Source organism: Scleropages formosus, chromosome 21, assembly GCF_900964775.1.
Source record: "Scleropages formosus chromosome 21, fSclFor1.1, whole genome shotgun sequence".
Lineage (NCBI taxonomy): Eukaryota > Metazoa > Chordata > Actinopteri > Osteoglossiformes > Osteoglossidae > Scleropages > Scleropages formosus.
This window is the reverse complement of record NC_041826.1, coordinates 13,221,921-13,245,510: the sequence shown is the minus strand read 5'-3', so window position 1 is coordinate 13,245,510 and position 23,590 is coordinate 13,221,921. Positions and strand designations below refer to the sequence as shown.

At 43.8% G+C, this 23,590-nt stretch overlaps 2 protein-coding genes across 8 annotated transcripts in view; one reads left to right on the top strand and one right to left on the bottom strand.

Moving 5' to 3' along the window:
- Positions 1-8,907, bottom strand: part of LOC108918687 (cortactin-binding protein 2-like) — a 46,819-nt gene extending 37,912 nt beyond the window's left edge. For 5 of the 7 annotated variants that reach the window (XM_029247200.1, XM_029247202.1, XM_029247199.1 and 2 more), the window contains exons 1-2: positions 8,765-8,907; positions 5,195-5,302 (exon numbers count right to left, since the gene is read on the bottom strand). In XM_029247200.1, the coding sequence (XP_029103033.1) occupies positions 5,195-5,302; positions 8,765-8,854 (198 nt within the window). In that variant the 5' untranslated portion in view covers positions 8,855-8,907. The remainder of the gene's footprint in view (positions 1-5,194; positions 5,303-8,764) is intronic. The other 2 variants (XM_029247197.1, XM_029247198.1) reach the window with 1 other exon arrangement.
- A 3,635-nt stretch (positions 8,908-12,542) lies between these two features.
- lsm8 (LSM8 homolog, U6 small nuclear RNA associated) lies at positions 12,543-14,446 on the top strand. Its single transcript, XM_018726201.1, has 4 exons — positions 12,543-12,720; positions 13,606-13,646; positions 13,732-13,859; positions 13,971-14,446. Exons 1-4 carry the CDS (start codon positions 12,690-12,692, stop codon positions 14,059-14,061), a joined length of 291 nt encoding a protein of 96 aa, XP_018581717.1. The 5' UTR covers positions 12,543-12,689; the 3' UTR covers positions 14,062-14,446.
- Positions 14,447-23,590: the final 9,144 nt, after the last annotated feature.

Genomic DNA, 23,590 nt, shown 5'->3' with positions numbered 1-23,590 from the left:
CAAAAGGGGGTCCAACCCGGTACTACCAAGGTGCATCTAATAAAAGTGGCCTGTGAGTGTACAATACAAGGCAAAGAAATCTCCCCCAGCAAACCAGTCAGCGACAGATGGTGAAGGGAAACACATTTCTGAATAAAATTAAGAAATGAATAAAATCTTAAAACCTAGCTCCATTCAACAACAGATGCGATGCAAATTACCAGTGAGATGTGACTAAACGACAAGATTACTTGGACTCTTGGAAAGACAAACAAAAATGATTCATCATTCTGTTAAAGAAAAGTATGGTGCTCTACGGTGAGGGGGGGAGGTCACCCGGCCTCCTCGTGAGAACCTCGCTTCTTCACAGCACATACATAGAAATCTGAATGAACCTGTGCAGGTCTGGTCACTCAGTGCTCGGCTTTTGTCGCTGCAGGTTCCGGTCAAGGTGGGAGCGCTCAGAGGAGTTTAAACCATCGCCTGCTAATTGGGCATAGAGCCACAAGAGTTAAGGCCACTAGTTCGTTTTGGTGTGAATGTGCACTTTAGAATCCTACTGAAGGAAAAGGGGGAGAGGGAAGAAAAAAAAAAAAAAAAAAAAAAAAATAGTGCAGTCTTCCACCACCATAGAGAGGTCATTTGTTCCTGAAAACCCTTTGTAAGGTGAGCTCTCATAATTCAAAGATGTAAATTAGTTTTGATGGTAAAAATATTTTGCATTCTTGAGCCTCAAAATGTACTTAAGCTAATGTAATCAAATCACATTCACATGGAAACAGTTGTTTCAGTGGTAAACATTAGTTATAACACAACATTCCCTCCTGCACTCCTTCAGCTCTTTCATAGCGATTCAATACCTTTTACAATTTTTATCGACATGTTCCACACTCGGCATCTGAAATCAAAATTAATGGTCTCCGGTTTCAATTAATTTTACATCCCCCCCACAAATTGTGTAAATCAGTCATGTGTAGTCAGACCTACCCGCTCATAAGAAATGAGTGGGGGAGAGTACAATAAAGAGTATCAAAAGCAAGGTTCAGGAGTTCAAACATGAGTGGTATCTTTTTAGGAAAATTAGGTTTCTACATGACAAAATCAAAATGATTAGAAATGAAGTCCATAAAAAGTTGTAACTCAAAATTAGGTGACCATGTTTTAGCATCTTGGCCACTGGATGGAAAAACCTAAACAAGAAAGCTGTATCTATCATTGAATGCAACCCAAGGGTGTAAGAACACTTAGAAACAAAACATACAAGCATATGATACATAAATATTTATGTATTAATTCAACCTTAAATACAAAAAACAAAACAGTAAAGTGAAAAGACATCAAGGAAAACAATTCAATGAATTCATACTCACCAGTCAAGTTGATATTTACATTTATCCAGTTAGTAGATGCTTTTCTCCAAACACAACATACATCTCAGAGAACAACACAAAAAAAAAAAATGAATGAACACAAGGAGAGTTTGGATGTAATGCGATTCTTGAGTTCAGTCAATTTGTCACATACCACCATATGAAAGCAGTACGCGTAGCTGCATAGAGGCCTTCCCATTATTAAACAAATTATTAAAGAGAAACACCAAGGTGTTTATCAAGCACTTACAAGATCAGGGAGAGGTAAATCTGAAAGAGGTCAGTTTTGAGACCCTTCTTAAATGTAGAAAGAGATTCAGTTTTGAATGAGAGGGGGAGGTCATTCCACCATATAAGAGCCAGAAGTAAAAACGTTTGTGCTTTTGATTTGGGACCTTTTATGCACTGGACCACCAAGCGGCCAGAGGTGGAGGAACGTAGCAGTGTCGTTGGGGTGTTGCGATTGAACAGATCATGCAAATATCAGGGAGCAAATATTAGGGCTTCGCAGGCCGTAGCTAGAGTCTTCAATTTGATTCGGGTAGCCACAGGAGGCCAACGCAGAGAGACAAGGAGGGGGAGATACATGGGAACGTTTTGGCAGGTCAAACATGACTAGTACAGCAGCATTCTGTATCAACTGGACAGGTCTGATGGCAGTAGCTGGAAGGCCAGACAAGAGAAAGTTGCAGTAGTCCAGAAGATATATCATCACAGCATGGACCAGGAGTTGCGTACAATCTGTTGTGAGATGGGGCGGATCCTGTGGATGCTATGCAGGATGTATCTGCATGACCAGGTTGTAGCTTCGATACGTTGAGAGAAGGACAGATTTGAGTTGATCATTACCCCCCAGGCTTTTAGCAAGAGAAGCTGGAGCTGACTCTGTGTGCATCGTTAATTGCAGACTGTAGTTTGTTGTTAAAGAAGGTGGTTTTAGCTGAGGCAACAGTGGAGAGGATGGTTGCTAGGGGTTCCTTGTGAACTTCCAGGTCCATGAGAATCTGATTCAATTCAATTTATTTTTATAGAGCACTCTTCTCACGCAGTGACACAGAGCGCTTTAACACAGGCATAAGGCAAAAAAAAACAAATAGAAAAAAAACAAAGAAGACAGTTGACTAATGACTGTCATAATCCAGTACTTTTATAGAGCTATAAGTATGCCTACTGGCCACAGAGGAAAGGAACAAAAACTCCCATTTAAAAGTTGAGGGAGAAAAAAACCTCTGGGGGTCCAAGAGCCAGTGGTTGCCCACCCCTATTGGGCATTCTAGATTTAGTATTCTAAATTCTAAGCCAGTTAACAAGTAATAACGATATTATTGCTATAAGGTATCTCGAATCCCCAGCTCCGCATGGAACATCTCATCCATCATGGTAGTTGGTCTGATTTCCACCATTGTCGTTCTGCAGCCTGGAGTTTGATCCTGTTTGCACGTGGTATATCAGACAACCATGGGGTGGAACTGGGGTGTGTTGGTCTTGATTGTTAGAGGGCGGAGAGAGTCTAGGGAGGAGGACAGGGCTGAGAAGAAGATATTGGTACCATTGTGTCTGGACAGCTCTGAGGACAGTGTAGCAGAGGAGAGAGACGAGAACGAGAGAGATTTTAGGTCGCGGCGGAAAATTGCAGAGGGTGTAGAAGCAGGTGAGGGGTTAGCAGCAGTGACGCAGGTCTAGAAGGAGATGAAGAAATGATCGGGCACATGCAGCGGAGTAACAGAGAGGACAGGAAAGTTTTGATAAGTCGAGGTGATTGCCAGCTTTGTGAACAACAGAGGACTAGGACTTTGAGAGGTCAAAGTACTGCAGGAACAACAGAAGGCTGCTTTCATGAATATCCCCAGAGCTTGAAATCACCCAGAAGAATCAATGGAGTGTTGGAGCTCAACACACTCATCCAGGAAAGAGCCACAGGGGCCAGGAGGGCGATAGACCAAACTTGGTCCTCATACATGCAAAGAAATGCCTTGTATGCCGAAGTAGGGGTTATTAAACGAAACTCCTTGGATAGTCGAATACTCACAATACAAATGGGTGTATCGGAGTATATTCTACTCTAACACACACCTTGTTGCCATACAAATTTTTCGCCACTATAATTGTGGCAGCAGCTGTAGAAACCATATTAAAACATCACATACAAATGGTTTAGACCACAAAGTCAACACGACGAAGATAGACGAGAGAGTACTTGAAACCCAGAGACGTTAACACATTCCAAAGGCAGTCACCTCAAGAAAAATGTTTGCAGTTCAGTGGCAAAACAGCCAGATTAAAAGGCTAGAAAAAGAGATATGAATTGGAACAAATCAATCCATTCAGTAACCAAATACTATATCACTTAAGTGGGAGATGAGTGCTTAATGCCTTAGTCAGGAAATAAAACATCTTCATAGCGGTTTACAATTGATCCAGCACTGACTCCATGGTGTGTGAGGAGGAGGAAGAGAAGCAATGGAACCACATGACTTGGCCTACGCTTCAGATAATCTCATTATGCCCCATTCTTTCAGATGAAAAATGATACCCTCAGCCAAACGCACTAATTAATCGCTGGAACTCAAACCTTTCAATAATGCAACATGACAAACAATACGAGCCGGGCCCAAACACCCATCCGTAGCCCCTGCTGCGAATGGAAAGCAGTGCAGTTGCACCAACGCAGTGGTCAAACGAAGCCTCCCGGTGCCTGTCCATTTAACCCCGTCCATTTCTCTGAGCGGATACAGCATGAGGCCGCACAGCAGAGGTATTGCAACGTGATCCTGGGGCCACGGCGACTGTGATTTTGTCCTTTTCAAAGCTCACGGTTCATTTTCATCATCCCTCCCTTTTGGTTTAGTGTCCCTGACAGCAGTTTCAACGATATTCTTCCACAGGGGGTTACAGCTTATTAGCGCATCATGGGCAGCCCTTGTGATTCTGGGTCTTTGTGGGATAGGAGCTGTCTCAGGGGGACATGCTCCCCACAGCGGGAGAGCTTGCTTTTTGAAATTACACACACATCCAAAATCTGTTCTAGAACAGGTCCCAACAGCAGAAGTGTGTGACTGAGAGCAAAGCCCAAGGTCCTCAGTGTCTCTAGCGTCCATGTGACCACGGACACAGCTGTCACACATTATGTATATATGCTTTATTCATATTACACTATAGGTCAGGGGACAGAGGAATAAATTAACACGATGCCACATGTCATTCCTATTGTACAACCAGGCTGCCTGAAGGACGAGTTTAAAAAAGTTAAAGGATTCTGATGATAAAGAGCCTAACCCTAACTAGGGCGGAGGAATAGACTCATTTCGTCTAATAGGCAAGACACTACATGAGACTCTTCCACAGAAGAAACCCAACCAGGGCAACACAGCCACATTCCATTAGTGTAAATGTCCTCGGCTAGTCATAAACCTTTAAAGAAAGCCAGTGCCATTACATAACTCTTGCACCCAAAGCAATAAATTACACAGCTATTTTTAGCCATGATGAGACGCACGTCAACAAGGCAGGACTTTAAAGTGAGGGACAGCGAACGACAGTGTCGGAACTTGGAGTAAACATCAAATGCACGCAAAGAGGAAATACTATTTTCAGCAGCTTTGTAAGAAGACCATCCATTTCAAATTATTTAACTGCAATAAGTATAATTAATTTTATTCCTTTTCATTGCATATGCTTACTTCTACACTGGTAAAAGTATACGCTGTACAGTATGTATCAACACAACAATGCAAAACAAGGGATAAAAACAAAAATTACAAAACATCATCTATTTTGACAAGAGTAGACACAGAAGGACGTGTAGGAGCATGAGAAGGCTGCTCAGCGGGCAGTCTGTAGCTCACCTTCAGGGTCTCGATGACCAGGTCTCGGGCCTCCAGCTCTCCCTCCATGATGCTGAGCAGCGTCAGGAGCTCTGGTTTGCTCAGGTTATCCATGTTGAACTCACATTTCTGCAGCACAGAAAAGCACGGTTTGACACGGCCAGCTTCGGCTAGAAACCGCATAAGGTAACTGCCAACGAGGCTGATGGTGTGCGCACCTAGACTTCATAGCGCATATAAAACATGATCTTGGGATTAGTCTTTGTTTCCTATGACTATGTTCTTGACTACTAGACAAGTGTGCACTTTTTAAATCCATCTATTTGAAACGGAGAAAGTCGGGTCCTTTAATATAGGCTTGCTTACTGGCAATTTGGGGTGCAGTGGCGCAGCGGGTTTGGCTGGGTCCTGCTCTCTGGCGGGTCTGGGGTTCGAGTCCCGCTAGGGGTGCCTTGTGATGGACTGGCGTCCCGTCCTGGGTGCGTCCCTTCCCCATCCAGCCTTACGCCCTGCGTTGCTGGGTTCGGCTCAGGCTCGCCGCGACCCCGTTTGGGACGAGCGGTTTCAGCCAGTCTGTGTGTGTGTGTGTTACTGGCAACTCTTTGGCTTTATGTTAAGAGAACACTGAATGGAAACAAGTATTGTACTGTGAGAAGACTGCAAACTAAACACCTTCAAAGGTTCTTCTCTTTAAGGAACAGTAATCTGGTTGGTACAGCCTCTAACATTATATACAGAAGCATAACCCCTGGTTAGTGTCAACTGAACCTCTCTCAAGCATCTCCTCCTCCACCAGTGATTCAGTAGGATTTATTTTAATCCCCATAATCAAAACAATTCCGCAATATATGACGTCAGCCTCCAAACACATCTGCGAAGACAGGCAACCGACAACAGCCACAGCGGATCGAGATAAAGCTTCTAGATCCGGGATTAAAGAGGACGCCCATCTCAAAAAGCAGATACAAACCAGCCTGAACGAAAATTCTTCAGTTTGGCACATACAGTTTTCAGATTCATACTAGAGGACAGCTTAAATCAGCTGGTCACATAACACACTGCTGCGTTTTTCTTCTGACATCTACCGTCTGAGAGTTTGGAGTCCAGCCAGAACACGGCGCAGCATTTGGGAATTTTTACATCGCGTTTCAAAGGACAAAGGCAGAGCAGTGAAGATGAAACGTTTGTTCCGTGAACTTGAGCAAAGGCAGAAAGTGCAGCTCTTAGTGCAGCTCGGCACTCTTGCTCACTGACTCCTTCTCCCCAGACGGTCAAGCATAGGCCTGGTTTCTGCGTAAGGCGTGTGGAAACACCTACCACAGACTCCTCACTTACCTCATCTGCTTCACACATGGTTTTTACCCCCCCCCCCCCCCCCCCCCAACAACCCCACACTTTCGCAGCAGAATAAAATATCTACTATTATTTCCTTACCTGCACCAAGGGTACGATTCAAAAGTCAACTGCCAAGAGGTTTCTGTGAAAGAATGAGGTAAATACCAAAACCCTTGCAGATGTCAAAATGGATGTCCAGAACTATTCCGAATCATTTGATCCATTCGTTTTACAATAGTTTTGGACACTGGATGTACACCACCAAGTGTTTGTGACCATGGAAACCTCCACAACGAACAACAAAGGAAGGGCGAGGAAGTGAACAAAATCAAACGGGGACTGTGGGCAATGTGGACCACCTCAAGACCCCCTCCCCCCCCCCAGAAAGCCCCTGGGGAAGAACACTGTCAACAGATAAAAGCCTCAGATGAGCCAAATTATTGGCCCAAGGCGAAAAAAAAAAAGGTAATAAACCTGCGACACAATTGCCAAATGCAAAATGGCCTTAGTTGCGCGAAGTGATGCACTTTAATGTGACCCCTCCACAGGTAACACGGCACTCTGGGTAATGCGAACAGCTGAGCCGCTGACATTAAGATAAAATTAGAAGCGTATCCAGTGATAGAGCCCCCCCCACCACCACCACCACCACCCTTTCGCAGTACACCGTCAGAGATGCCAAACAAGATCCGTAACAGCCCTGGACGACGGCTCCAGACGGCCGCTTCCATCCATCTTGAGGGCTTATCACATGTCCCGAAGGCTTCTGAGGCCGAACGTCCACGAAACAAGAGCCCTCTGGAAAACATATGTTCTTACACAGAGGCATTAAAATCTGTTCACTGAAACACATTTGATGGCGGGCCCCACAGAAGAGCTCCGCAGCAGCGCCGGTCCACCGGTAGCTGCCGACTCCTCGTGACACATACGGAACCCTGTGTCCTGCACCAAACCACTCTAGAACATCCAGCACAGTGACACACTGCAAAAAAACATTTTCACTGCCTTCAGGCTAGCAGTTCAGTGCCATCAACGGCGGCAGCAGGTGGCGCTGTGGTTAGAGCTGCCACTCGAAGAACTGAGGTTCGACTCCCATTGCATCGCCTGCTGCGGTGCCCTTGAGAAGCTGCTTACCGTGAACTTAACTGATGGGTTAACAGGTGTAGGTAACTTAACGGTATAAGTCACTTAGAGGAAAGGCATCAACTAAATAATTGAACGAGCTGAGTAAGAGCTCCTACAATTCATCATCTGGACTGCATATAATCCAGTCGTCAACTTTTACACCCTTTTTCGGTAAAGGTGGTTCTTGGATGAGCAACTCGAGGACCCTTGTGTGTATTTAGTGCAGTGCATTTAGTATTTATTTGTTGTATTTAGAGGACCTCAATTTTTACAAGAAAAAAAAATCTGCCTTTTGAAAATCTAAAAGCTCCCTTTATCAAATGAAAAAAAAGGTTATAACTAATGAAGAGAAAATAAAAGGAACAATTACTCTTTGACCTGCAACAAAAGCAACACACGGGCAGTAAGTTCCACAGAGATACGTGTCTCTCAGTATCTGTGATTTACAATGTATCGCTATAGTATTCAGAACAGCGGGGCAGCCGCGTATGGATTATCTTTCACGAAACAGGACAGTGCACGTGAATACACGCATCTAAGAAATATTTTATATAGCCAGGAAGCCTCTATAAATATACAAAAAAGCGGTGACGTTTCAAAAAATATGGGATATCTTTAACCCTTTGTTGCCCAAGCCAATTACCACCACCACCACCACCACCACCACCTCAAAGCTTGGCGTTTAGGAGAAGAAAGGCACACACACACACACACACACAGAGTAATCCGCCCGGCGGGTCGCGGCAGCAAACACACACAATAGGGCACAAATCACAGCGCGGCGGCACCGACTCCCAAAATCTGGGCGCGCGCGCTGCCCAGGAGGCGCTCACATCTGCACGCGCTGCCAAACGGAAACACGCTCGTGACTCGAGCTCCAGCTGCGACAGCGCAGATCGCGCTCACGGTGTGTGTGTGTGTGTTATAGTTCACCGTGCGTGGCGGGACACACACACACACAGTGAGTGACTGTGCCAGCGCTAGTGCCACTACTACTAGTAGTGGTCTCGGTCGGTGCCGATGTGTCCTACGGAAGCGGAGATCCGAGGAGTCTGTCCTGTGCGAAGTCACAAGCCACCCCCTGCCTCCCTCCCCAGCCGACACACGGCGGTTCCGGGTTCGAGCACGTACCGCTGAGACGGTTCCGAGCTGCGCCGTGGACAGGGTCCGCACCGCGGTGTGCACCGCAGGCGGCTCCCCGCCCGCTCCCTCCGTCGCCATCTTCCCGTGGAAAGGCGCAGAGAGAAGTGCGCAGAGCGGGGCGCCGTTAACCGTTCAGCTGCCGTCTCCACATCCCACCTCCCCCCGGCCGGGGGCTGCGGTCCAAGAAGGAAAAAAAATCAATGCCAAGTGCAAGTCCCCCCCCACCCACCCACCCACCCTTTTAAAACACCTGGCCGGGAGCGGGTCGCCCGCCCGCACGACGCCGCCGGGGCTGTGCGGGGAATCTAGTTTTCGGTGGAGGCGACCAAACTGCGGCGCAGATGCAGCCTGGCTTCACGCGTACGAGTGGAGTGTGTGTGTGCGCTCGAGGGGAGCCGCTCGCCTCGCGGATACACTGGTCCATGTGACACACACACACACACACACACAGTGCGCGGATAGTGGTCCCATGTGACTCGCCACCTTGGCTTTTCGTGCCGCGAGACAGTGTGCCCCCCACAGAGCCACAGCTTTATGTCCATTATACAGTCAGTGTGCAGTACTGTATGTATATTAATTACTATATAGTGCCAAATTCAACAAACCGTGAGTGTAAAATTACATATGCAGTTTAGATAGAACTATATAAAAATAGAAGACTGTAGTGCATGTTTATCTCTATAATCTAGATAGGGATTTTTTTTTAATTGTAGATTGACGGACCTTCATTCACATAAAGAAAATTTTTGATCTTTGATACAAATGTGGTTAATAGGCGCCGGGTATGTATAAACTCTTAGTGTGACATTAACATCTATCTATCTATCTATCTATCTATCTATGATGCAATAACTTACAAATGGAATGCATCATGGCAGAGGTTGTATTTTTCAGATTTTGTTCATTAAAAGCATAGGCAGGTTGTCTTTTGAATTATTCTTTCAGGGGAAGCCCTGTGCCCTCTCTCCGCCTGCGGATTTCGGCTTGAACCTGCACCGTGTCGAAAAATGAAGCTCGAAGCCTGAACTGTCCAGCCTGGACATGTCTTTGGACTGTGGAATGAGACCCACACTTGGACTGCCTCACTTGAACAGAAATTGCTGATCTGGTGGGGTCTGCACTCCAGAGGGAGGACTCTTGCCGTAGTTACACATTGCCTTACGCATCACATGTATCTGACCCACAGAACATGTGACCTGAATTCAGTCCATCCAGCCTTTTCAGCTGTCCCTTATAAAATCAGCGTTTCACTCGTTTAGGGAACGCCATGGATAAAACACCCGGCATATCACAAGGAACTCACAGTTATTCTGCTATTACCGTTAGGCTGAATAAATGTACCATGGTTCCTTCTGCCCTGTGCAAGACCATGAAAGAGTAGCGTTTACTTTCTAAGAAGGGAATCGCCCGGAATCACAGCACTTTGATTCCACAGGGAACATGAGGCCACACGGTATTTAGATAAATTAACTGTCTTCCACAAGATCCGAAGAATTCGGCGTTCTTGTGTCACCAAAGCTAAACTCCACAGAGTGTTTGCAGGTCCGTCCAGGGAGAATCCGACAGCCGTGGTTTTCACCTCTATTATCCCAGTGTGAAATGGAAAGATGCCATGCAGAAGATTGGTGCCAGACTCCTGTAGCGTGGCCAGTACCACTGCTGACTCCATGCCATTGCTGATTTGCTGTCGTGTATCTTTGCCATCTTTAATTATGGCAGCACTAGACTGAACGAAATTGATTTAGCAGTAACTCAGTACTATATGCTGTACACCTAAGGTCTGCACTTACTTTTGGCAAACCTGCATTTCATTTACTGGCAGCACATGTTCTAATTTTAGAAGGATCCATGTTATGCATTATAATTCTGAATCCATCCATCCAAAGCCATCGCAATTTTTTAAAATTTACTGGAAAAGCATATAGTTTAATACAAAATGTACTCATACAGAATTGAATAATTGCACTTTACATCCGTATTAAAATAATTCAAGGATAGCTTGGGGCTGTATTGCTGCTTGGTGATCGGCAGTGCTCATTAGAGGTCTTGAAGCTTTTAATATGCAAAGCTGATGCAAAAATTCAGCAAGTGTCTTCCTGCTAATCTTCCTGCCAAAGGACTTTCAGTGGAAGAATCAAGCTCTTATTCAGCAGCCAGGGCTCAAACAGGCTCACCGTTACCTAAAAATGGCTATAATCCAGGCAATACCATCAAAATAATATTGTGTGAATTATATATTTAGAGCCATGTTTTCCCCAAAATCACTGTAAAAGGCTAATGCAGAAAATGTGCAAAAATACATCATATAAAAATCATTTAAATATAGCTGCATGCATTACACTCTTATACGTATAATGGACCCAAGCACAAAAAGGTATTCAAACCACAGATGTTTAGGAGTCCCACACTTAATCACACACACTGCCTGAAACCACTGGTCCCGAGTGGGATCGCAGCGAGCCGGAGCCTAACCCGGCAACAGAGAGTGCAAGGACACACCCAGGACGGGACGCCAGTCCATCACAGGGCACCCCAAGCAGGACTCGAACCACGGACCTGCTGGAGAGCAGGACTTGGTCAAACCTGCTGTGCCACCGCACCCACCGCCACAAAAAAGCTTTAAAACATATTTTAAAAACACATGGCTAATGGCTAATGATCATGTTTAATTTCTTTGTCACTGATATACCGAGACTAAAAATTATACTTCAATTGTTTTGCATTATAACTACAGCAGTTGGAGGAACCTTGCTTATTAAACAGCCTGATATTAAAAACTGCAGTAAAGGCTGTTGCGAACAAGAGCTACTTAGTGGTAAAAACACATGAAAAACGGCAACATGGCTGTGGTGCCACACAGGCCGTTCCTTGATTACTCTTGGAAAATAAGTGTTAATCTCCCACCAAGGGGGTCACGACACAGTGGTCCTGCTCCCCATCATCCTAATTAAAAGTGGATCTTGACCACAGCAGTGGTTTTACAGAGAATGGGGCCATAATGGGTCACTGAGGATTGCAGGAGAAGGCAATAAACAGAGATATGGTGGAGTTATTTATAGGCAGGGGCTGAAGATACTGATAAACTCAAAAGGAGAGATGGGTGCTTCAGTCTAAGTGTACTTTTTAAATTTATTTGTGACTGAAAACTGTCTGCTTAGATCTTTTTACTTAAATAATTCAATCATACAGAGGTAATTTACCAAAATGTTTCATGGACCTTGTGCTGTAAATCAGAAAGATTGACAAGCTCGTTCAGCCATGAATTTATATTACTTCTGCAATGTGAGTCATTTACATTTACTCACATTTTTCCAGAGTGACTTCCAATGAAATCCTATATAGTATTATTTAGCTTTTTGCCTTTTCATCCAAGGTGACTTACAATGCATATATAGGCTACAAACCACTCATCTACGCACCAGAGGAAAACACTTGCTCACACTCACGCTATGGGCAATTTTAGTGCCCCTTGAAACACATTTGGGCTTTGGACTGTGGTTCAAAGTCATTTACACATCTAAAACCACATCTCGTTTTACATGATGATGTGTAAATGACTTCATTATCAGCAGTTAATATTCCATCAATGGTTTATCCATCTAATGGAGGAGACCTAACAAAATTGTACATGTTGTTGCAACAAATCAACATTTGTTGATCAATAAAAAATTGTAAAACACTGGGTTGATACTCGGTTCTGCATCGTTTAATTGATATAAAATGTCCATGAGTACCATATTTCTCAATATGTAGTAACAAGTAACGTCGCAAATATTCCAGTGAATACGGTAAATCATCGAACACGAAAACAGCTCTGCGATCTACAAATCGAGTCTCTCCGTCATCGTTTTGCTGTCGCTACGTGAGGAAGTAGGCCGTTTGTTTTATTTTGCTGAGCTCTTTTTCAGAGAAAATGTCTACTGCGCTGGAAAGTTACATTAACCGTATCCTTTGTCATACTGCACGTGTATGGGTTTGTCCTCAAGAACTGCGGCGCGAATTTCGCGGTACACGTGATGAGAGTGCGATAGCTAAGAACGATTAGCTGCGTGTGCTAAGGCTCCGGCGCGCGCTCCTCTCCGTCCGTTTCCAGTAGAAACGGGCGCGCGGAAAGAACGGCCTCGCGTGTTCTGACTTGATGAAATGTACGGACTTTCTGGTTACGTTCGTAATGTTTGGAAGTATTTTGTGAAAATCACAATGTATACGGCTAAATTGTATGCAGTTCTGTGACGTTTGGTAGTCGCAAACTAAGTTAAAATTATATTATATAGTCTAATGTGTATGTGTGACAGTAGTACTAAATGACCCGCCGTGTCATTTGGCAGTCATTTTTGTTCGTACTGTTAGCTGAGGCATTAACCAAACTCTATTTGATATTTTCAGCACGTCGTGTTAGTGTCATTTACGTTCTGCAGGAGTGGCATTCGAACCACGAACCTTCCGAGTGGAAAAGGAAAGAGAAGCGCTTTACGCTACTGCTGCCAAAACTTAATTTTCACGTCACGTGCTTCAGCTTCAGGAACAGAAAGGAACTCGCATTGCTGCAGCATTGCCTGACAGTGACACTCTGTGAATCCGTACCTTTTTTAACTAAAGCTGTTAACTTAATGTTAAGATTTACCCATTTTATAAGTATATTAACCGTATCATTCAGAGTAAGTACCTCGATCATGAGTATTACAACTGTGTGTGTAAAATGGGAGTGAGACTTGTACTGACAACCCATGGTGTACATACTAGCTGCAATGCCCTTAAATTAATTGCTGTTGTGAATGAATGTCAGAATACATTTTTCCGCGCTTTCTGCCTTAACATGCGGCTTCCAGGCACTGTGGCAATTGTTACGTCGGATGGAAGAATGATTGTGGTAGGTTTTTGATACCTGCATGCTTAAATCACTTCGACAGCTGTGACAGCCGGTAACCTTTCTCCCTTTTTTTTTTTCCTGTTAGGGAACACTGAAAGGATTTGACCAGACAATCAACCTGATTCTTGATGAGAGCCACGAGAGGGTGTTCAGCTCCACGCAAGGGGTGGAACAGGTGGTTCTAGGCCTCTATATTGTCCGGGGAGACAACGTGTACGTACGCGTTCGCGCCTGGAAGTCCTGTCGCTTCGGATCCTCAACTGTGCTTTGACCTTCAGTGCGGTTGCAGTGGCGGCCTAATAACTGTCTCTCTAATGTTTTCAGAGCTGTGATTGGAGAAATTGATGACGAGACCGACTCTGCCTTGGATCTAGGGAACATCCGCGCCGAACCGTTGAACTCTGTTGTTCACTGACAGCCGGCGGTGAACCACGCAGCTTTTCTCTGTTTTGATTTAGGGATGCTTGTACAAATATTCTGCTGTAAAGACACTTACCTTCATAAATTTCTTTTGTAGGACATAACGGCATTACTTCTGAGTTTTTTTAAGGAACAGTGCAAACTTAAATTTAAAACACCTTCAAAATGTCTAAGACTGTGGATTTATTAAAGAATGCTTGACTCTTTTAGGAGGGTGAAATGCCCAAAAAAGCAAACATATTAATAGCGTTTTTACCTTTTATCAAGCTCAAATACGTTTCTAAATTTATTTGCTGTAATATGACATGGATTTAATAGGTATTTATGTGAAGGGTGTAACTGTGTGAAGTTCTTGTAGCTTTGTGTTTTTTTTAATAAAGTCAGTTTGATGTATTTTTTTTTTTGTTTTGATTCATACACAGGCTTTCAGCTTATTTTAATGAAAATTGTGAACTATAGGTCTGTTAAAGTTAAAACACATCAATCTTGTATAGATGTCAAGTTGACATCTCAGTTTTATCTTCAGTAAATACAATAGCAACACAGTATAAATCTCTAATCAGTCCTTATTTATGAAGAGTTAAAACATTACGCTGGGAAAACACTACCTTGACATTTAGCACAACTGTTTTCTTAAACTTTATAAATAACATGCTGCTTAAGCAATGGTTTCAGAATTGTAGTTTGTGAAAATGGGAGGGAAGTATTAGAGCAAATACCTGGATATATCCATCTGTCAATGAAACAGAAGGTATGTATTGTAAATGTTCACTAATGTTTCTGCATGCCTTATTCCGGAAACCCTTCGCCACTCCACCTATCGTCCGAGCAACGGATGCACGTTAACCTTGCTTAACAGCTTAATAGTCGGTTCAAACCCTTCATTTTCCAAGATGGAAAATACATTACATATCATTTACATAAACACACTAAGCAGACATTCACCACATATTCCAATATACTTGCAAAGTAGCTGCACACAGTTAAACAGCGCACTGCTCACAGCAATACGCTGCATTTTTTATTTAGGAAAGCGTACTACAGAATAAAAACAGTTTTCAGGGAATCCATTATGACTTGCATAATCTGCCTGAAAATTTTCAATATATTAAAACAAATTTGATCATAATGCACTGGCTTCTTGTTTTCCAAATTTTCATGATACCTTTTTCCATTTATAGAGATTTTTTCATTTAGTTTTTCTCACCTGTTTTCTAATGTTTTTTCCACACAAGTGTAAGCAGTTAAATAGAGTAAAAAAAACAATAGGACTATAGAACTGCCTTAATTTAGCTGACTTCCACAATGTTTACAACTTGTGTTTGGTGTTACTGAATGTTGGTCATAAGTAAAAAGATGAGGAAAGTTTATGAGGTAAATGTGTCAAAAATTAGTACTAAATAGGAGTTTGTGGAGACAAGGTATTTTTATCTTCAGTCACTGTGATTCATTTTGGTGAATGTTAAGTCTCATAGTGTTGTTTTTTTTTAATTGATGGCAGCTATTTCCAAGACATTTACAGACTTAACCTGTAAATACATTAAGGGATCTTTATTATGAAACTTTTATTAACCGTGTCACCAATAAAGAAAGCTGAAAATGCCCGGAAACTAATAGACATGCTTACGTGACGAGTTGGTCAAGAAACAAAACTGAATTGGAGTTTCTGGAGACAAGCTATTATTATTTTTCAGTCATTTTAAATTAGATTTAATGTTAAAGTTTTTTTTTTTTTAAGTTAATAGAAAATGATGAAATGAATGTCTTACGGAGTATTTTATTTATTATTGTTGAATCTGAGGCTTCTACAGAACCTAACCAGATAATAAATTGTCAATTATTAAGCATTTATTGACTGTGCCTTACTGGTAAAAATAACTTTGGATTTACAGATTGGGTTATAAACAGTCTTAATGTCCTAACTGTTATGGTGAGCAGCCAGTGTATAGTAGTAACAGCCTATGTGCTGCACTTGTAGTGCTGCTTATTTCAATAAATATTACTTATGTCACAGACATGTCAGAAGAAAATAGGTTGTCACTTGTAGCATTAATAAATTAAAATCTTCGTTCCTTGAATTTATTGCAAGCTTGTAGCGCTCATGAAGTATAATTAGGAGTACAGTAATGTATAATAAGGGGCACAGTGGCGCAGCGGGTTTGGCTGGGGCCTGCTCTCCGGTGGGTCTGGGGTTCGAGTCCTGCTTGAGGTGCTTTGTGACGGACTGGCGTCCCGTCCTGGGTGTGTCCCCTCCCCCTCCGGCCTTAAGCCCTGTGTTGCCGGGTTAGGCTCCGGAGTTCGCCGCGACCCTACTCAGGACAAGCGGTTTCAGCCAGTGTGTGTTTGTAATGTATAATATGTGAATGGGCCATTGGACCTTACCAGTGCCTTCAGAAGGCCTTTGTGCGTGTGGGTGTGTTCCACAGTCGCTGAAGGATGACTTCACTGGGGATTTGTGGAGTGACAAAAACTTTCCAGTGGCTTTTGTGGTTTGACCTCATACAGAACTATCCTTGAAACGTGGTTTCTCTTTACTGCGCTTGTGTGAGGAACGTCGGTGTATACGGTGAAGGAAACTAATTGTATTGTACTTAAGAGTCACACATCTGCAGCTATGTCTCTTTCTCCTAATGTAATGCACAAATTGTATTTTCTATGAGATGTACGTCACTTTGGAGAAAAGCACGAATAAATGTTAATGTAAAAATGTTGCAATGACAGCTCTTGGAATTCCTTCCCAGTTTTGTACACAGTCTCCCTCTTCCTGCAATGATGACCTCTTGTAAACTGTCCTTTATTAGATGATGGGGAGAAAAGAAATTAGACTGTTTCCTGAAACATTACTTTAGGAAATGAGACATTAGCCATAGAATAATGTTATGCTTATATCTTTTTAACATCCCAACTGCCCTTTTTGTAGTTCCAGAGAGCCACAGTGAGCAAGAATTTTGCATCCCTTAAGCGCTAAAAACCATAGAACTCAGTCATTCCTACATTTCAGCAGTTTAGGAATTTACTCGAACCAAGTGCTAAGGCTGAATCTAAATCTGGATAACATCAGCTAATTCATCGGAACCAGGAAGGTAAAACTTGGTCTAAGCTATTAGGTTTCGTAATTAATGTTATTAATTTAACGAGTGCTTTTTGTTTTCAGCAAGCTTCAGTCTTTTCAACTGTGTTTTCAGCACTTTTACTTTTCAGCAGTTGTACCTTTACAGTGCAGTAATTTCTTTTCTTTAGCAGTTGCACATTACCATAAGATGGCAGCAAAATCCAATAGTAACTCAGCTTCAGTCAGATCATAGTTCTATGTGCAAGTAAATACACTTAATCCTTATTAAACCCACACACACACTAACTGAAACCGCTTGTCCCAAGTGGGGTTGCAGCAAATCAGAGCCTAACCCGGCAACATAGGGCATAAGGCTGGAGGGGGAGGGGACACACCTAGGACGGGATGGCAGTCCACCGCAAGGTACCCCCAGCGGGACTCGAACCCCAGACCTGCCAGAGAGCAGGAGCTGCCCAAGCCTGCTGCACCACAGCATCCCCCACCCTTACTAAACCTTTGAGATAGAAATTTTGGGAAATACACATTTCTCAGTTATTAACAAGCAATGCAACTTGCACTTCTGTGCCAAACTGATAATTGGCAGGAAAACCCAAAGAGAGCTGGAAGTGGAATTGAATTGATTCAACACACTTGCATAAAATGTACAGCTTCTGTCTGCTAACCCCGAGTATTGGTTGTGAGCAACAAAACGAGGGACATTGCATGTGTTAATGGGAAAAACAATGAGGACTGAAGAGGCATTTATTTAAAAGACACTGACAGATATACTGGTTTGTGGGACAAGGGGACAATGGTCGGAATTTCTGGATCCGTTCGTCTTTGTTCTGGAACTCTTGAGCTCAGTGAGGTGTCATAAAGAAGGGATTCAAAACAGTCTAAATCATTCTCTGTCTCTCACCCCAGGACAAGTCCTTTCTTACTGTCAAAGAGGGGCTTAAGTAGGGGAGCCATGGCAACTGGGCATTTGTTATGGTGACTAGGTTGGCATGGTTACATGGTTCATGGTAAGCAGGTGTAGATCTTGGTGTGTGCATGTTGTGTTCTGTATACTGTATTTTTCTCTCTGCTGTCTACTCACGTGACACACATATATCTTATTTTCGGGCATTAAATGTTAATAAAATAATAAAAATGTACAGGTAAAGTTTCACAGAACATATTTTTATATAAAACCTATATCTTAGATTTTTACATAACCTACCCAGCAAATAAATAAAAAAATATTGGCTATTTCTGCTTGGCCCGTCTGGAGTGTGTCCCCTCCCTCTCCAGCCTTGTGCCCTGTGTTGCCAGGTTAGGCTCCGGTTTGCCATGATCCTGCTCAGGACAAGCGATTGTAGAGAGTGCGTGCGTGTGTGTGTGTGTGTGTATTTCTGCTTGGGCAATTGATCACCATCTATAGCTCAGTCTCTCCACGACTGAGATCCTTCATCTCCCAGTTGATCCCACCCAGAGACTATGGTTTAGTGGAACCCCAGTATGGAGTTAATTGTAATTCTTGTAAATATCCGGTGAATTCTGTATCAAGGAAATGTGAAGACAGTTTTGCAGCGAGTAGAGCACATGACGGATGAAGCACATGTGATTTGTCAAGTTTCTCTACTGATGTACTGCAGCGTATGCTTCGATGAGGTTCCACAATGAGTACTGGTGGTGGTGCTTCCTTTACACATTTTACATTGATGGTGTTCTCATGCAGGTATGCCTTGTGGTGCTTTTGTCGGGGTTGAGTTCACCTCTGGGTGGTGCGAAAACCGTACATGTTTATGTGATGACTTGGTTGACATTCGGTCTTGAACAGCAGGTGGTGGAGATGACATTTTTTGCTTTCACTCATTTTAAAGTAGACTCCTTAAATGGATTGGTGTCTTGTCCAAGTTGTACCCTGTCTCACACCCTTTGTTTCCAAGATAGGGTCTCGAACACAGCAACCCTGCACTGGATAAGCAGCTGATAACAATGGAATAAAAGCTGGTTGTGATTCATTGGCTTTATCTGAGCTTATTAGGGAGCATGAACTGTAGGCAGCATGGTGGCACAGCAAGTAGTGCTGCTGTCTCAAAGTGCCTGAGTGGTGTGAGAGGATGTGGGTTCAATCCCCATTCAGTCTATGTGGAGTTTGCATGTTCATGCTGTGTCTGTGTGGGTTTCCTCCCACAGTCCAAAGACATGCTGTTCAGGTTCACCCTTAGTGTGTGAGTGATGGAGAGAGTGTGTTCCACTGATGTATGGATGAGTGACCCAGTGTAAATAGTGTATCTAGCAGTGTAAGTCACCTTGGTGAATAAGGTGTGTGGTCTGATAACACTACATAGACTTCATTAGAAGTTGTGTTGGAGAAAAGTATCTGCTAACACATATACACATAGCTGAAGCTGCTTGTCTCAAGTGGGGTTGTAGCAAGCTGGAGCCTAACCTGGAAGGTGGAAGGAGGACAGGACACCAGTCTGTCACAAGGCACCCCAAGTGGGACTCAAACCCCAGACCCACCAGAGAGTAGGACTGGCCCAAACCTGCTTTGCCACTGCACCCTCCGTATCTGCTAAACAAATAAATGTAAATATGGATAAATTGAGAGAATGTTGTTATTACTAACTGTAACATAACAGTGATTTTGGATTTACAAACAAACTTCTGGTCCAAAATGTATTCATAAACCGAGTACCCAGTGTACATGCAGATTTTTGAACCTACTGAACATGTAAAAAGTGTTGATTAAACTATTCGTGGAGATATGATGGTAATCTTGTCATGACTGGGACATGCAGTACCTCCAAGTGATTAACAGAGGTGATGCTCCAGTTAACCAGACAAAACACAGCACACCTGTGTTCCATCCCACAGGTCTTTAAGAGCGAAGCAAAGTCCCATATGGCGTGGGATCCCATTGAGTGTACACACCCATCATTGTACTTTGCCTGGTTTCTTGTTTCTCGTTGTCCAGGTTACAACCCTTGCGTTTCGGACTACGACCAAGTCTCTTCAGAATCACAACTCTGGACCACGACCAACTATTAAAATCTCAACCACGGCTTTTCGGACCATCCGCACCGCAACGACCCTTACCTCGTCTGTGTGCCTATCATGTTTTTTTCTCCAAAGAGGCATCCTGTGCCTTCCCCTTCCCGAATCATCACGAAAAGTGACAACAGCCTGGTGTGCGTCAGCTCCATCTTACTTTGCAGCTCAGCTCTTGCATTCCCAACATAATCTATGGGAAAACATCACAAATTTAATATAAATGTTTATCTTTGTGTTGCCGGGTAGGCTCTGGTTCCCCGCGACCCCGTATGGGGCGAGCGGTTCAGAAAACGTGTGTGTGTGTGTGTTTATCTTTGGGACACTTAGGGTGGGGAGTGTGATGGAGCGATGGGTTCAGCTGGTACCCGCTGTGTGGCGGATGTAGTGTTCGAGTCCCACTTGGGGTGCCTTGTGATGGACTGGCATCCCGTCCTGGGTGTGTCCCCTCCCCCTTCGACCTTGCGTCCTGTGTTGCCAGGTTAGGCTCCGGCTCGCCACGACCCCCCTCGGGACAAGCGGTTTTGATGATGGATGGACGGACATTTATGGTGTTTTATGATGTTATTAGCACTGTAAGCTACCAGCACTATTTTAATTAAAGTCACTAAACAGAACATGTTCTAAATATATATTGATAAAACAGAAATCCACACGATATGGGTCAAAGCAACCTCATGTTTGTTCTGTTACACATTGAACCTGCATGTGATTACTACCCACCTTTTTATGATGCATTTATGAATGTTTGACTATAACGATGAAATACCAGCAAATTCTCAGGGTCAATCCATATCGTCTCTTCTGTTGTATCATGTGGGGAATTCCCAAACGGAAGTCAGGAAGAATCCAGCAACATAAGGCTTAAGCTCCAGCCCCAGTTCTGGGACCCAGGTTGGCTGTCATGTTGTTCCCCCGGCACGGTTGCATTGGACCCAAGCGCAGAGCACAGAAATCTTGGTCATGGGGCGGTTCGGTAGACATTGTCAAAAAAAAAAACAGGCAAATGGTAACCGATGTGCATACAGTATCCAAAGGGGGGAAAAAATCCAAGAAACAGGGAAAAGATCAGGCAAACTAGCAAGCTGGCAACAAGGAGCAGGGCAAAGATCAATAAGGCTGAACAAGGTTCCACACTGTACTGTGTTTTGCATTCCCTTCTTATACCTGTGTTTAACAAGTTGTGGCAGGTGTTCCCTGTTGTGCCGCCGTGGGGGGCGTGACATCAGCTTATTAACTGCATAGAAACATAAGATCTAAATAGAGTATAATGTACAGAACACCAGGCACAGTCGACACACTGACAGAATGATTTTTTTTTTCTTGCTGGTGATAGGGGGTTTCAGAAGTTCAAGATAAAAATGACTGTATTAGTCAGCATGGACTGAAGCAACACCCGAAAGTGATTCCAAACATATTATGACTAATGATGTAAAAAAACGCTGTCAATATGTGTGGAAAAGTATGAAAGTAGACATAAGATGTTCTTGTAAGGCATATCCATACTGAAGCACACACTGCGCTAAAGACCATTACAGTGAGACGGTGATACAGTTTACATACAGCACTCTATTATTGATTAACCAGAAGAATTGTAAAAACCACCATAAAGGTCATGTTGAGGCGTGTCCTTAATGTGAGAAAGTCGCTCTGACACGAGGAGGAAATGGAAAAGTTTAATTTAAGCAGTTGTGAAAGTACAGCTGTAAAGGGCGAATTGAGCAAAACGGCTCTTTTAGGTCATGAAGATGAATAAACGGAGCGGGTGAGGTGGCGCAGCGGGATTGACCGGGTCCTGGTCTCTGGTGGGTCTAGGGTTCCAGTCCTGCTTGGGGTGCCTTGCGATGGAGTGGTGTCCCGTCCTGGGTGTGTCCCCTCCCCCTCCAGCCCTGCGCCCTATGGTGCTGGGTTAGGCTCCAGTCCACTGCAACCCCGCTTGGGACAAGAGGTTTCAGACTGTGTGTGATGTGATGAATAAACGGCAAAGTATGATTCATGTTACATGTTGCAACGCCGGGATGTTGACTAATTACTGCTGGTATTTGAGCAAAAAATAATACATGCTCTACTTGCTGGTTAGGAGTGAATGGAGTTGTTATGCTAGCCTGAACGTCGCACAGCCCAACTTCTGGTGAAAAGTAAGTGTGCGACCCGGCCGACCGGGAGCCTGAGTGTAAAGCGCGGCGGAGAAGCGCTACACGTCACGTGGAAGGAGCACAAAGCGAGTTTCTCGAGAAAGTGACACCACGACGAGGGACATTTCCTCGCGAGGGAGTGGAAATTCCCCAACTGATCCTCGCATTGTTCCTGTTTCGAGCCGCGCGCCTCCACGTTTCTCCTCACATTCTGCTGCTGCTTTGCGGAGGAGCAGTGTGTCCAGCTCTCTCTCTCTCTCTCTCACACACACACACACATACATACATACATACATACACACGGAAGGAGCTCCGCGAGCGCGTGCAGGTATAAAACGGCGCTTTTGCAGGTGAGACTTCGCTTCCACTCGCTTCGTTTTCAGGGAGGGTCGGTCGTCGTCTTCGCGGTTGTGTTGTGTTGTGTTGTGTTGTGTTGTGTTGTGTGTCCATACAGTTAGTTACAGTGTACTCTACTAGCACTTCGCTTTTTTGTTTTGTTTTCATATGTGAAAATAATCCATTCTCTTTTTACCGTCTTAATTAAAGTACTGGTGGTAAAAAAAAAAAATGTACCGAAACCACTCGCGCGATGACGGAAAATACATCACTTCTCGTGTTTAAAACGTTCGGCAGAATAGACATGACATTTCATTTGGAAACTACAAGCTCCGCATCATTTTGAACTGTTTCCTTTCGCTTCTTCCACCTCAGTTCGGTTTCAGTGAAATTTTCTTTCCTTTCCGCACCGAGCGCTTCGAACATGAGGGCGCATATAGACTGTAACGACCCGAACATCGGTGCTTCAACTGGGAAAAACCAACTAGGTTTACTTCAGAATCACATGTTTGTAACTATGTCTCTTTCAATTTGCACTTTCGCTGAGATGAACGTCGCTTTGGAGAAAAGCGTCTGCTAAATAAATGCAAATAAGGACCCGCATGGGTCTGTTGTATTGTGGGTAACATACAATTGTGTTCAACCGCTGTGGGGACTCAGGGGGAATAAGAGGGTGAGTGCGGTGGCCAGCGGAAACAGGTAAAAAGCGTGAGGGGTGCTAAACGGTATAGGAAGAGTGGCGTGAGGTGCAAGTCTTTGAGAAAAGGGGGTCTTAACACTGAAAACATTATTCCCTTGGACTCGTGCCCAAATCTTTTGCTGTTCCAGTAAAAACTTATAACGAATGCTCTCCTCCCCTAAGCTAGAGCAAAGCTCGCTACAGTACTATACACTACACATTGTTAAACTAAACATGGTTTTGTTGGTGATCTGCTCTCGCCGGGTTTGTCTCCGTTTCAGGT